Source organism: Neomonachus schauinslandi, chromosome 9 (genome assembly GCF_002201575.2).
Source record: "Neomonachus schauinslandi chromosome 9, ASM220157v2, whole genome shotgun sequence".
Taxonomy (NCBI): Eukaryota; Metazoa; Chordata; class Mammalia; order Carnivora; family Phocidae; genus Neomonachus; species Neomonachus schauinslandi.
The window spans coordinates 115,034,570-115,050,051 of record NC_058411.1 but is presented as its reverse complement, the minus strand read 5'-3'; the positions used below and the strand labels follow the sequence as shown (position 1 = coordinate 115,050,051).

Below are 15,482 nucleotides of genomic sequence, written 5' to 3'. Positions count from 1 at the left end.
GTAGAGCAAGGGAATGTGGTTCCCCCGTGTTCAGGGAATGTACAGAAAAATGACCAGGGATGGCAATGAAAAGGTCAAAGGAGGAATCAGAAGTGACACTCACGGTTTCTTTCATTTAATTATTCTGTATAACACAAGTATTTTCATTGGTACAAATGAGACTGAGATTAAGGCATGCCTTGCCAAAATGAGTATAGGAGTAATACCTACTGAATATAGTCTTTATGGGACTAAGAGAGCCTCACATGCATCAAGTGCTCTAAAAATGCTTGCCATTGCAGAAGATATGAAAAGACACTTCTCTGAAGAAGACATACAAATGGCTAACAGACACATGAAAAAATGTTCATCATCATTAGCCATCAGGGAAATTCAAATCAAAAGCACATTGAGAAACCACCTTACACCAGTTAGAATGGCAAAAATGGACAGGGAAAGAAACGACAAATGTTGGAGAGGTTGTGGAGAAAGGGGAACCCTCTTACACTGTTGGTGGAATGCAAGCTGGTACAGCCACTTTGGAAAACAGTGTGGAGGTGCCTCAAAAGTTTAAAAATAGAGCTACCCTATGACCCAGCAATTGCACTACTGGGTATTTACCCCAAAGACACAGAGGCAGTGAAAAGAAGGGCCATATGCACCCCAGTGTTCATAGCAGCAATGTCCACAATAGCCAAACTGTGGAAAGAGCTGAGACGCCCTTCAACAGATGAATGGATAAAGAAGAGGTGGTCCATATATACAATGGAATATTACTCAGCCATCAGAAAGGATGAATACCCAACTTTTACATCCACATGGATGGGACTGGAGGAGATTATGCTAAGTGAAATAAGTCAAGCAGAGAAAGTCAATTACCATATGGTTTCACTTATTTGTGGAACATAAGGAATAGCATGGAGGACATTAGGAGAAGGAAGGGAAAAATGAAGGGGGGGAAATTGGAGGGAGAGATGAACCATGAGAGACTATGGACTCTGAGAAACAAACAGGGTTTTAGAGGGGAGAGAGGAGGGGGCATTGGTTAGCCCAGTGATGGGTATTAAGAAGGGCACGTACTGCATGGAGCACCGGGTATTATACGAAAACAATGGATCATGGATCACCACATCAAAAACTGATGATGTATCATATGGTGACTAACATAACATAATAAAATTTAAAAAATAAAAAAATAAAATAAAATACAAAAAAAATGCTTGCCATTATTATTATTTATTTTTATGTATTTTTTTATTTAAATTCAATTAAGTTAATATATAGTATACTATTAATTTCAGGGGTAGAATTTAGTGAATCATCAGTTGCATATAACACCCAGTGCTCCTTACATCAAGTGCCCTCCTTAATGCCCATCACCCAATTACCCCATCCCCCCACCCAGCTCCCCTCCAGCAACCCTGTTTGTTCCCTATAATTAAGAGTTTCTTATGGTTTGTCTCCCTCTCTGTTTTTATCTTACTTTATTTTTCCTTCTCTTCCCCTACGTTCATCTGTTTTGTTTCTTAAATTCCACATGAGTGAAATCATATGGTATTTGTCTTTTACTGACATTTCGTTTAGCATAGCACCCTCTAGTTCCATCCACGTTGTTACAAATGGCAAGATTTCATTTTTTTGATGACTGAGTAATATTCCATTGCATATATACCACATTTTCTTTATCCATCCATCTAGCAATGGACATCTGGGCTCTTTCCATAGTTTGGGTATTGTGGACATTGCTGCTATAAACATTGGGGTGCATGTGCCCCTTCAAATCACTGTTTGTATCCTCTGGATAAATACATAGTAGCGCTGGGTCATAGGGTAATTCTATTTTTAACTTTTTTTAGGAACTCCCACACTGTTTTCCAGAGTAGCTGCAGGAGTTTTTTTTGTTTGTTTGTTTTTTAAGGAAGGCTCCAAGCCCAGAGGTGTCTGGGTGGCTCAGTCAGTTAAGCATTTGACTTCAGCTCGGGTCATGATCCCAGTCTGCCTGTCCCTCTCCCCCTTCCACTAACCCAGCTTGTGCTCTGTCTCTCTTTCTCAAATAAATAAAATCTTTAAAAAATCCACGCCAGTGTGGAGCCCAATGCGGGGCTTGAACCCATGACCCTGAGATCAAAACCTGAGCTGAGATCAAGAGTTGGATGCTTAATCGACTGAGCCACCCAGGTGCCCTGCCATTTTTTAAAAAATTAGTATTATGGTGTCATAGGGTCTAAATTATTAAATTCTAAAGTCTAAAGTCTATCCAAGAAGCTATATAAATCAAGAAAAGATCTAAAAAAGATTTACCTCCTTCTCTTTCTAAATGGTCCTTACAGGAATAATACACAGACGTGTGTTTCTAATCATTATGGCATGGATTCAGAGCTCTACGCAGCTCTCTTCCAGAAATATTTTTATAGCCTTTCTTTCCTTAAATTGACAGTTTATTGATAGTAAGTGCTCTTCCTTACCACTTCCCACAGTGTAGACAAAAGGAAAGCCTAACAATTACACAATACCTCACAGTATTTATTGTGTGGATGAGTTAATATATGTGCACAATAAAGGGTTTACTCAGGAAGCTTGAGTTGCCCAAACTCTGAACATCTCAAAGGTCTTTAGGACTGGCCCTTGACTAGTTCCTGAGATAACCTCTGAGCCCTTGGAATATCCTGCTGAGAAGAGTGTTTCTGTATGCCAGAGGCTTTGGGCCATGCAGTATCAGTTTGACCAGTTAGCTTATGCTAACAATGTGACTTACAGTGAATGCATTTGCTTATGCCTGAGGTCGTTGGTTTGACCTCTGAGAGGTTGGAGACTGAAGAGCTATGGTCTGCCACATGACACTGCACATCCATGTGACTGACCCCCAACCAAAATGCTAGACACCAAGCCTCAGGTGAACTCTTTGGTTTGCAACACTTTGCACATGTTGTCATACATTATCACTGGGAGAATTAAGTGCATCCTCATACAACTCCACTGGGAAGGCACACCTGGAAGCTTATACCTGGTTTCTTCTGAACTTTATCCTATGTATCTTTTCCCTTTGTTCATTTTATATCCGTATCCTTTTACTATAATAAACCTAAAAGTGAGGATAGCAGTGTTTTAAAGTTCTGTGAATCCTTCTAGTGAATCTTCAAGTCTAGGGGTAATCTTAGAGACCCACAACTGAGTATGAATGTGCTTAGGATAGTACATGGCATTTGGTTAGCATTGCATAAGTAGTTATTATTAGCAAGTGCTGAAAAGCCATTAAAAAGTTTTAAGATATCCAGACAGTGCTATTATTTGTGCCAATCTCTAATCTCAATTTCCACAGTAGGTTCGGCTAAGAAGACAATTAAACGAGAACATGCTTTTTCATTGATCATAAGCCTGAAGCACACTGGGTTTGATGACAATGTTTAAGTCAATTTCCAGAAGGTTCTGCTCCAATTAGCAGATAATTATAAAATAGAATGAATGTTTAAACAGTAACAGAAAAAAGTTGATAATAGATTGGAAACAGTAAAATACTCAGGAGATGTCACAATATAATGCATACCTTTATTTCCTTTATGCTCAGAAGTGATGCATTTAGAAATTCTTCAGTTAATCTCTTCCAACTAGCAGCTTTGCTGAGATCAGAATGAATGATGAATTTTTCATAAATTCTAAAATATATTTAAAAAATAAGCTGATAGTTATAAACTTACATTAATAAAAAGATCTACAAGTAAATACATATATTTCTGAATATATACATACATACATATATATAAAACTAACTTACCCTTCTATTGTCTTTTCTACTTTGTGGCTGTTAACATCCAAGAAACGATGAAATCTAAAAGATAAAATGCAATTCTTTTACGAATCTTGTCATATAACTAAGTGGACTATTCATAGAGCCCACCATATCCCTATGGATACCCTATATTCAGCAATAATATTCCCAGGAGTGCACTTTCTCCTCATATCACCTCTACCATCCAGGCAAACAGCCACTCAGTGGTCTTGGAGACTGCTCAAGCACAGGTCATCCTTAGACTTTGTCCTCTGATTTCTTCATCTTCCCATAATGCCCTGCAACTAAGTCCAGCATTGCACATTCTATAGCAGGGGTTCCTAATCTTTTTATGCCATAGTGAAGCCCAGTGAAGTTTAGGGATCCCTTCTCAAAATAATGTTTTTAAATCATAAAATAAGATACAAAGAAAACCAAGTATACTGAAATATAGGTGTGAAGTATTTTTTAAAGTTTGCTGATATAGTAAGAGACATATTTGTTTTTAAGCATTAAATAACAAGTTCTAGCAGTGGATCCATAACTATCATTAAAGTAACAGTAAAAAATATTTAGAAATATCTGCCACAGCTTTATGATGTGAACTATGTGATTTCTACCTTTGACACAGTCATAGGTAAACCAGTACTGCTTGTTGCTTTCATTCATAATTTAAGAAAATGCTTTTTAGTTAGAGGTTAATGTAATTTTTTTCTTGTCCAAATTCATAACACCTGAATTCTATCTTTAGGCTCTCAGGTTAAAAACTCCTATTCTACATCATATGTAATTAACTTTGTCTGTCTCCCTTTAGGATAGTAGCTATACCTCACTTATCTGAATTTCTAGGGCCTAGAACATGGCCACAATTTTAAAAAAGGCAAACATGAATAGTTCATTTTTCTGATGGATTAAAGCATTATAAAATTGTAGTATAGCTCAACCAACTCTTGTTTTCCATTTTTTTAGTATCAGAGACAACAATCTTTTAAAAGAAGTAATTTACACTACTAAATAATATATCTAATTCTATCCAGTAAATGGCTGAGTACACTACTTTAACCTATTATCATTTAGTTTCTCTTTATCATTTAGTTTCTCAATGTGTAAAAGGAGCTAATAAATTCTAATGTCTCTCCCAAGTCTATAATGATGTCCATCTACTTAATGCCATTGAGAAATTATTTGGGATACAACACTTAAATTTCCATCTTATATGACCTATTCAGACAGTTATATTTATATTACACTTAAGAATTGAGTTTATTATTTCAGAAACTTGGTGAGCTTTTAGACTCACTGTTCTCATTATAAACCAAGTAGTCACTGTATGTATGATTGTTAAGGCTGATATTCAAGATTACAGATACTGAGAAACTGTTTACTATTCAAGATTTCTACTGAAGTGACGCTTGGGTGGCTCAGTCAGTTAAGCATCTGCCTTCGGCTCAGGTCATGATCCCAGGGTTCTGGGATGAAGTCCGTCATTGTGCTCCATGCTCAGGGGGAAGCCTGCTTCTCCCTCTGCCTGCCACTCTCCCTGCTTGTGCTCTCTCTGACAAATAAATAAAATCTTTATTAAAAAATAAGATTTCTACTGCAATTAAATAGGCAGAATATTAACATTGATGAACATTCTCTTAGTAATAATTCCATTACAGATAATGATGACAGTACTGTCTAATTTACATCTTCCATAAATAAAAATAAAAGCTCTGACTTCACCTAAGTATCTAAACTAGATAAATCTTGAAAAATGACATGAGAAATTGTATTAGAAGTTGTATTATTGGGTGGCTGAGGACTATGTGCCAGGAACTGTTCTAGGTGTTGGGATAAGAAACGAACAAAACAGACCAAGAACCCTAACCTCGTGGAACTTAGATTCTAGCTGGAGATAGGGTTGGAGGAGACAAACAGTAAACAACATATAAGTTATCCAGTGTATTATGCTGTGTGTTTTGGAAAAATTAAAAAAAAAAGACCAAGCTAAGAGAAATCTGGAGTGGCCCGAGAAGAGATAGGGAATCAGTAAGAATACAGTGTTGAGTGTGACCATTATTCTGCTCTAAAACTTCACTTACCTATCCATTCAAAAAATGATCTGCAGCGTACCGTGCTAAGCGCAGTGGGTGGGACAAGGAACAGAACAGACACAGACCCGTTTTCTAGAAGCGCGCTTCTAAGAATAAGGCCGACCCTCAACAACCCACAACCCACTATTTCAGTATGCGTGTGTTACACGCGACAGGGATCCAGGGGGCATTAGGTCACCAAGCTGCTGCAGGAGCAGCAGGGCGCGCGAGATCTTTGCTAGGGGTGGGGAAACCCGGCCGCGCGCCCCGGATACCGCTTGACCCCTTCCTGTCCCTAGCTTCGGCCAGAGAGCCGCGCCCCACACCTGAAGTTGGACCAAACAAAGTGCAGGGCGAGCTGGAAGTTGGGGTCCGCCTCGTCCTGAAGGCCCGCCACATGGCGAACGAGCTCGCGAACGTCACGCTCTTGCTGCGGGTCCAGGTGGCCCCACGGCAGCGCCGGCCGAGACATTCTGCGGAAACTCCCAAGGCAACGCGCCTCCGCGAAGTTGTGTCCGCTCTCGCGAGAGTTCACGCTCCCGAGGCTTTGCGCCTCCGAGAGGCTGAGGACGCTGTCGCGAGAGTTCGCGCTTCTGCTGCGTTGAGTGTCCGTGCTGGTCCTTCTAGGAGGTTCCGGTTGGGCTGCGTTTTCCAGTCTCAGCTCCCTACGTTTAGGAGCGTCTTCAAAGAATTAAGCGTTAGATTATTAACAACAACAACAATAATATAATTAATAATAATAATCTCTGGCTAACCTTGGTTGGTGGTTTAACTTATGATATTTTGAGAGCAGCCGGTTAGTTTTCATTCAGTGTACCTATTTGCACCTGCCTTTTCAGGTACCGTGACCAGTTAGTTGTCCATTTTTTTTTTTATTTTTATTTATTTTTTTTTAAAGATTTTTATTTATTTATTTATTTGAGACAGAGAGAATGAGAGACAGAGAGCATGAGAAGGAGGAGGGTCAGAGGGAGAAGCAGACTCCCTGCCGAGCAGGGAGCCCGATGCGGGACTCGATCCCGGGACTCCAGGATCATGACCTGAGCCGAAGGCAGTCGCTTAACCAACTGAGCCACCCAGGCGCCCTTAGTTGTCCATTTTTATCCCAGCTTTAGTTTCTCCTTCTAGGGTGATCTCTAATGAGCTCTCAGTTTCACTTTGTCTACTCAGGTCACACTACATGGTCCACACTACAGCAGGTGTCAGCAAAGAGGCTTGTCTGGCAGAGGCAGATGGGCTGAGCGCTGCTTCACTGTGATTGGGAGCAGCCAAAGGCGATTTTATAATCCTTGTTGATCAAAGATGGAGTATTGTCTTTGTTTTTCTTAATTAAAGCTGTACCTTTGAACTGACTTCCTGTTCAATATTGTGTATAAGCATTCCAGAAACCTGTTACATACACCTCTATTTTTTCTTTTAATGATCTGCTGGGTTTTCATGTCGTTTATTACATTGCATTACTGTAGTAATAGATAGCTGATACACCACTGTCAGTCCATTTAGGCTATTGAAACAAAATACCACAAGCTAGGTGCTTATAAACAACAGAAATTTATTTCTCACAGTTCTGGAGGTTGGAATTCAAGATGAGTGTGCCAGCATGGGGTTGGTGAGGGCCCTCTTCCTGGAGCTGACTTATGGTTGTGTCCTCAATGTGGTGAAAGGGGCAAGGGAGCTCACTGGGGCCTCTTTTATAAGGGCACTAATCCCATTCATGAGGCCTCCATCCTTATGACCTGATCACCTCCCAAAGGCCCAACCTGCTAAAACATTAGTCATTAAGATTTCAATATATAAATTTGGGCGGGGCCATTCAGACACCATAGCAACTACCTGAAACATAAACTGCGGTGACTGCACAAATCTCACAAGGAGAGAATCTTAGTATTAGAAATGGTTCTGTGGAAGGGGATTTTTACTCTTCCTGGGGAATCTTTTCTACTCCAGTTTCACCTATCGTCTCTATATTTATAACTCTCACATCTGTGTAAGAAGTTTGCATTTTTCTTAGCACCCCAAATCTATAATCCAATTGCTTACCGTACATTTCTAAAAATCAAAGTATGCACACACACTTGCATGTGCCTCCATTTCCTTGTCCAGACAGTTGGTCTTGGCTCTTGGAGGAAGCCTTAGAAAACTTTACACAGGTTGCTCCCAGTGACTTGGACCTCTTTTTTTTTTTTTTTAAAGATTTTATTTATTTATTTGAGAGAGAGAATGAGAGAGAGCAAGCACACGAGGGGGGGAGGGTCAGAGGGAGAAGCAGACTCCCTGCCGAGCAGGGAGCCCGATGCGGGACTCGATCCAGGGACTCCAGGATCATGACCTGAGCCGAAGGCAGTCGCTTAACCAACTGAGCCACCCAGGCGCCCTCTTTTTTTTTTTTTTAAAGACTTTATTTATTTACTTGACAGAGACACAGCGAGAGAGGGAACACAAGCAGGGGGAGTGGGAGAGGGAGAAGCAGACTTCCCGCGGAGCAGGGAGCCTGATGTGGGGCTCGATCCCAGGACCCCGGGATCGTGACCTGAGCCGAAGGCAGACGCTTAACGACTGAGCCACCCAGGCGCCCCTGACTTGGACCTCTTAAAGACCGAGCCCCCCTCCTGGGCTTTTCTGGTTGTCCTGGGCCAATGTCTCCTTTCTGGAAAGGGAGTTGGAAAAATTTTTCAGCGGTGCCCTGGATGACTGAGCCCCATTCAAAATACCACAGGGCTCTAGATACCTTCTGTAGACCTCTAAGGCTGGCCCTTGCTGGTCACCCCTAATGTAGTGGACATGGAAACATTTTTGGGAAGTACATATGAAGATAGGACAGCAAACAAGCCAGGCACACTGCCACTTGTCCCTTGCTGACCTGGATCAGAGCTGTCCTCCAGAATGGCACTTAGATACATTTTCTGGAAGTGCATGCAAAGGCTGGGCTCCATGCATGACTGCAGCCTGGCCCAAAACGCCATCCTCACCCTACTTGTCCACCCTGTCCTAGTACTCCCCCCACACACTTCTTTGAAGGGTCTTAGAAATATTTAAAGTGTGTTTCTGTCAAATGTGCCACACATGGGACTATGCCAGTCTGGGGATTCTTATTACAGACCTGCATGCCTAGTCAAGTCTGTACTGGCTTCTGAAGGGGACTTAAAAATTTGGAGGAGATGCAATGCCCTTCTCTTCATCCATGGCCAGCCTGAGGCAGTGCCTACCTCTGGAAAAGAAATTGGAAATGTTTTGCGGAGACAGAGCCAATGGTCAGGACTCATATGGGACTTGTGGCCAGCAGAGTGTACTCCCCAGGCCTGCCTGTACTAAGCGGGCTGGTCCTGGTCTTTGGAGGGGGAGTTAGAAACTTTTTGGGTAGAGCTCCTAATACCAGGACCCATCAAAGCTCCTTCTCAAGGACTTGGTGGCCTTCCCAGGGTTTTCCATGCCAGAGAGAAACTTAGAAATGTTTTGGGGGTAACTCCAAAGAACAGTTCCCAGGCAGGGCCACAGCCAGGCCCATGGTACCCTTCTAAGACCCCCAGGCCTGCCCTGGTGATTGACCCCTTTGGAGGGAGGCATAAACATTTTCAGAATGTGCTTTCAGCTTCTAGTCTCCCAAGTGGGATCACACTAGAACTAGAGTGACCTCTTGGGCCTCCCTGTTAACCTGTAAAGCTGCTTGAGCTGGTACCTGTAAAGTAAAGAGGTGCCTCCCAAAAATGTTTCTCAACCCACTTCCAGTGGCTGAGATGGAAACAGCCTGCCAGGGAAGCCTGAGAGGGCACTAAGGATCACCCTGGTCCTATGTGGTCATTGGATGGCCTCTGATTATCCCTCTCTGGAGGATGTGGGCACTGGCTGGGCCAGTAAGGGCTGCCCAGAGAGGGTGCCTCATGAGGTCTAGGTTGTACCGCCAGAAACTTTTTCTATGTCCCTCTCTTGAGGTGGACTTCAGCCTGTGACTGACATGGGGGCCACAGCAGGGCATCTTGGTCCTGGCCATGGTTGCCAGATGCCCCTTGCAAACAGGGATTGATCCAAGCTGGCCAGAGAGGACTTAAGTGGGTGCCTATGGCCCAGCTGTGGCCCTGCATGGGACCCAGTCATATGAGGCACTCCCCACATATTCCTAAGTCCCATTCCAAAATGGGGAGCCAGTAAGAACCAAAGAGGGAATGCCTAGGTCTGACATTTCCCATGTGGGGCTGCTTACCACATGCAGCCCCCCACATATTTTCATGTCCCTCACCAGAGAAGGGAGCACTACAGGCAGGTCAGATACACTCTGAAATTGCACTCCAGGCTCATTGAGATCTTGTGTAGGGCCAGTCATTGGAAGTACCACCCAACAATTTCTTAAGCTCTTTTTGGTGACAAAGCCTGGCTTGGGTGGGTAGAGAGCCTTGTGGAAGTGTCCTGACGATGGTCAAGTGTGGGTACTCATCACCTGATGTGCCTGTGGAAAACGTTTCTGAGTCCTGTCTGTGGCACTGGGTAGGGATGCCATGGGATGGTGCCGGGACTCAAACACAGTCCTATGAGGGGTCTGGCTACCAGATAGGCCTCTTGAAATTTTTTCTTAGTCCCATTTGGAAGTAGAGATAAGCCTGGGATAGACAAGGAGGCCACATGGTCTTGGCCACAGTCCTGGTGTGGTTAGGTGGTCCAATGTGCCTTTTAAATATTTTTCAGATCTCTGGAGTGGCCAGCCAGAGACATCTGTGGAGCAGTCAGTAGTCTGGCCCTAGTCCTGCATGGACTCCTGTCATCACATGCCCCTCTAGAAAATGTTCCCGGGTCCATTTCTGGACCAGACAGGGAGGCCTGGAAGAGGTGCCTGGGACTGGCTTCCCACTTCCAGGGTTGGCAGCACCTCAAAAAACGTTTCCTAGAGGGCTGGAATGATCTGGCTAGAGAGGGGTGACCATGTAATTTGTCCAAGCCCACTCACACCCCTGCACGGGGCCCACCCACCCTTATGTTGGTAGAAACAGAGTATCCTGGGAGGTCCTGGGGTGAGGACTGTAGAGCTCTTAGTACAAAACAATTCCCTCAAAACCCCTGCACTAAGAGACTTGACCAAACTCTAGCATGGCTTTTCACAGCATAAGGCTATGTCCCTAGGATGGCTCCCCAACCCCACCACCCCAAAACCCACCTGCTGGAGCCCCCTCTGTAGAATTCACCTTACACCTGTTGCACAACCAGGCTGTTTTCTCCATTTCCATACTTTGCATACACAATGAGCCTTTCAATTATAATTTATAGAGAAGTAACAACTCCTTGTTCACCAATTCTACATCATCCTAACTTGACTCCTTTCACATCTAGATGTTCCATGCACCTAATAATTTGCACACCAATTGTGTTATCCAGTTTATATGCCTCATACCCATTGTGAACCATCGCATTTCCAGCCATTGTACGCTTTTAGCTGTTTGAAGATTCACTTCCGCTTCTTGGACATCAACTTTCACTTTCAGCACCTGTGCTATGTTGATTCAAAACCACTGTCTGAATACCAATTGTGCAGCAACCAATGTCTGCATCTTGCACACCTGCTGCCATTCAGATATCAGTCTTGCATTCCCACTGTGTGTGATTCAATAGTCAGTTCTTTTTCACTCATCTGCACCATCCAACACACACTTTATGCACACCCACGTTGGTGCCATTCAACCTTCTTTACCTTGTGCACCCATTGTACTCACTGCAATTTCCCTTTGATGCCCACCTCTGTGCTATTCAACTTATATTCAGCCAGGCTGTGCCATTGACTTCCAATTCCTGTTCATCAACAATTTCCCAACTAAATACCATGCCCCTCAAACTTGTTTGTGATTCAACCACTCTACGCAGAACCACTCTGTATCATTCAGGTATCACTCCTTGCATGCCCAACATGTACTATTAAACTTGACTCCTTGCACATCCAGTGGGTTCCATTTTCTCTAATGCTATTCAATGTATATCTATTGCCCAGCAAAACTATACTATAAAATTAAGCCAGTAGCATATACAGTTGACCCTTGAACAATTTGGCTCAGGGTTCCTGGCTCCCACACAGTTGAAAATCCCAATATAACTTTTGATTCCCTAACTACTAATAGCTATTGATCAGAAGCCTTACAAAATAACATAAATAGTTGTTTAACACATATTTTGTATGTTATATGTATTATATACTGTATTCTACAATAAGTAAAGAAAAGAAAATGTTATTAAAATCATAAGAGCTTCCAGGCTTGTGGCTCAACTCCACCATGGCTTCCAAAGGCGATTCCAAGCAGCAGTCCAAGGAGGACCTGCTCCTGCAGGATTTGGCCAAGTCCTTCGTGTTCTTTGGGAATACCTTCATCATGTCCGCCATCCCTGGCCAGTTATCTTGGCGAATATGGCATATGGATCTTATTCAGTCTGCTGTTCTCTATAGTGTGATGATCCTAGTAAGCACTTATTTGGTAGCCTTTGCATACGAAAGTGTGAAATTTGGGGGCGCCTGGGTGGCTCAGTTGGTTAAGCGTCTGCCTTCGGCTCAGGTCATGATCCCAGGGTCCTGGGATCGAGTCCCGCATCGGGCTCCCTGCTAGGCGGGGAGCCTGCTTCTCTCCCTCTGCCTCTGCCTCTCTCTCTCTCTCTCTGACTTTCATGAATAAAAAAAAAAAGTGTGAAATTTGTTCTCAAACACGAAGTAGCACAGAAGAGGGAGGATGCTGTTTCCAAAGAAGTGACTCAAAAACTTTCTGAAGCTGATAAAAGAAAGATGTCTCAAAAGAAAAAAGATGAAAGAATCTTGTGGAAGAAGAACAAAGTTGTCAGTTACAAAGCTACAACATTTTCCATCCTTTATAACAACATCCTATTCCTGATCTTGGTCATTGTTGCTTCCTTCTTTATATTGATGAACTTCAACCCCACAGTGGACTATATTTTGTCCATAACTGTTTCATCAGGGCTCATTGCCCCCCTATCTACTGGCTCCAAATGGGCCATGTCAGCTTTGCCTCCTTGGATTTGTAATTATTTGTGGATTGTGGTATATGGAAAAGTAGCATGGTGGTCAGGGTGAGAGACACACAAACTGTTTTTATTTTTTTAATTATTTTTTAAATTTAAACTCAATTAGCCAACGTATTATTAACATCATTAGTTTCAGATGTAGAGTTCAATAATTCATCAGTTGCATATAACACCCAGTGCTCATCACATCACATGCCCTCCTTAATGCCCATAACCCAATTACCTCAGCCCCACCCCCACTGCCCCTCCAGCAATCCTCAGTTTGTTTCCTATAGTTAAGAGTCTCTCATGGTTTGTCTCCCTCTCTGATGACTTCCCATTCAGTTTTCCCTCCTTTACCCTCTGATCCTCTGTGCTGTTTCTTATATTCCACGTATAAGTGAAAATATATGATAATTGTCTCTCTCTGATTGACTTACTTTGCTTAGCATAATATCCTCGAGTTCCATCCATATCGATGTAAATGGTAAATATTCATCCGTTCTGATGGCTGAGTAATATTCCACTGTATATATATACCACATCTTTATCCATTCATCTGTTGATGGACATCTCGGCCCTTTCCATAGTTTGGCTATTGTGGACATTGCTACTATAAACATTGGGGTGCATGTGCCCCGTTGGATCATTACATTTGTCACAAGATGTTTTTATAGTCTGCAGTTTGAGAGTTTAAAAAAACCCAACAAAATGTAACTCAATATTTGTATATTGGCTCTTTTTTGACAGATCGTTGAAATTAAATGAATTGAAAGGAAACTCAAAGTACCACGACATTTATTAAAAGGCAAAAAGTTGTCTGTCAATGTGCTATAATCACAAGAGGAGAAAGTAACTGGCTTCCTTGATCTGTCAGAGGTCACAGTAACCTGGACTGAACTATTATTACTTATACTAGTAGCAAGAGGTTAATAACCGGTTGTCTGTGTTCTAGCCACAATCTTACAACTTTTTTTGAACCATAAATATCAGAATAAATCCTTTCCCTTGAAGCCCCATGTTTACAAGTCTCTGAATTTGTGATTTGAAATAACTCAAAGACAAGGCGTCTCCAACTTGAGGAAGAGAAACTTATGGAAGAGTTTTTTAAATTAATTAATTAATTAGTTAATTAATTAATTTTTGAGATAGTGTTCCACGATTCATTGTTTGTGTATAACACCCAGTGCTCCATTCAATACATGCCCTCTTTAATACCCATCACCAGGGTAACCCATCCCCCCACCCCCTCCCCTCTAGAACCCTCAGTTTGTTTCTCAGAGTCCATAGTCTCTCATGGTTCATCTCCCCGTCTGATTTCCCCCCCTTCATTTGATGGACTCCTGTCTCACATTTAGGTTTTTCATCCATTTTGAGTCTATTTTTGTGTGTGGTGTGAGGAAATGGTCCCGTTTCATTCTTCTGCATGTGGCTATCCAATTTTCCCAACACCATTTGTTGAAGAGACTGTCTTTTTTCCAATGGATATTCTTTCCTGCTTTGTCGAAGATTAGTTGACCATAGAGTTGAGGGTCCATTTCTGGGCTCTCTATTCTGTTCCATTGATCTATGTGTCTGTTTTTGTGCCAGTACCAAACTGTCTTGATGATTACAGCTTTGTAATAGAGGTTGAAGTCCGGAATTGTGATGCCACCAGCTTTGCTTTTCTTTTTCAACATTCCTCTGGCTATTCGGGGTCTTTTCTGGTTCCATACAAATTTTAGGATTCTTTGTTCCATTTCTTTGAAAAAACTTGATGGTATCTTGATAGGGATTGCATTAAATGTGTAGATTGCTCTAGGTAGAATTGACATCTTCACAATCTTTCTTCTTCCAATCCATGAGCATGGAACGTTTTTCTATTTTATGTGTCTTCCTCAATTTCTTTCATGAGTATTTTATAGTTTTCTGAGTATAGATTCTTTGAATCTGGGTAGATTTATTCCTATTCCATCTTATGGTTTTGGGTGCAATTGTAAACGGGATTGACTCTTTAATTTCTTTTTCTTCTCTCTTGTTGTTGGTGTATATAAATGCCACTGATTTCTGTGCATTGATTTTACATCCTGCCACTTGACTGAATTCCTGTATGAGTTCTAGCAGTTTTGGGGTGGAGTCTTTTGGGTTTTCCACATGCAATATCATATCATCTGCAAACAGTGAGAGTTTGACTTCTTCTTTGCTGATTCAGATGCCTTTTATTTCTTTTTGTGGTCTGATTGCTGTGGCTAGGACTTCTAATACTGTGTTGAATAGCAGTGGTGATAGTGGACATCCCTGCCATGTTCCTGACCTGAGGGGGAAAGTTCTCAGTTTTTCCCCATTGAGAATGATATTTGCTGTGGGTTTTTCATAGATGGCTTTTATGGAAAAGTTTTTTTAAAGAAGAAAGGCAGCCAAGGTAATAACCTAAAAATAGTGGCCAGGCACATGAGACTTGTCCTGTGGTATTAAAGCACATACTATTCTGCTGTATAGCTTTGGCCTTGGGTAGCCAGGGAGGTCAATTCAACCCTACCATGTTGGTTTGACCTGTTAAGAGACTGGAATCATTGTTTTCCTTGACTATGTCTCATACCACTAGAGGAATGTTTAGTAGAGAACCTCTTTACTGAATATTGATGTGTAAAAGGACTAAATAATGTTTACAATCTTAGGTATAGAATTTTAAGACTCTC

General features: G+C 42.1%; 2 protein-coding genes across 3 annotated transcripts in view; one reads left to right on the top strand and one right to left on the bottom strand.

Annotated features, from left to right (window-relative positions):
* Positions 1 to 6,374, bottom strand: part of TUBGCP5 (tubulin gamma complex associated protein 5) — a 119,307-nt gene extending 112,933 nt beyond the window's left edge. The window contains exons 1-3 of one of the 2 annotated variants that reach the window (XM_021680469.2): positions 6,147 to 6,374; positions 3,752 to 3,805; positions 3,524 to 3,632 (exon numbers count right to left, since the gene is read on the bottom strand). In XM_021680469.2, coding sequence (XP_021536144.1) covers positions 3,524 to 3,632; positions 3,752 to 3,805; positions 6,147 to 6,292 — 309 coding nt within the window. In that variant the 5' untranslated portion in view covers positions 6,293 to 6,374. The remainder of the gene's footprint in view (positions 1 to 3,523; positions 3,633 to 3,751; positions 3,806 to 6,146) is intronic. The other variant, XM_044918445.1, reaches the window with a different exon arrangement.
* Positions 6,375 to 12,068: 5,694 nt separating this feature from the next.
* Positions 12,069 to 12,874, top strand: LOC110572171 (translocon-associated protein subunit gamma-like). Its single transcript, XM_044918298.1, has 2 exons — positions 12,069 to 12,281; positions 12,467 to 12,874. Exons 1-2 carry the CDS (start codon positions 12,069 to 12,071, stop codon positions 12,872 to 12,874), a joined length of 621 nt encoding a protein of 206 aa, XP_044774233.1.
* Positions 12,875 to 15,482: the final 2,608 nt, after the last annotated feature.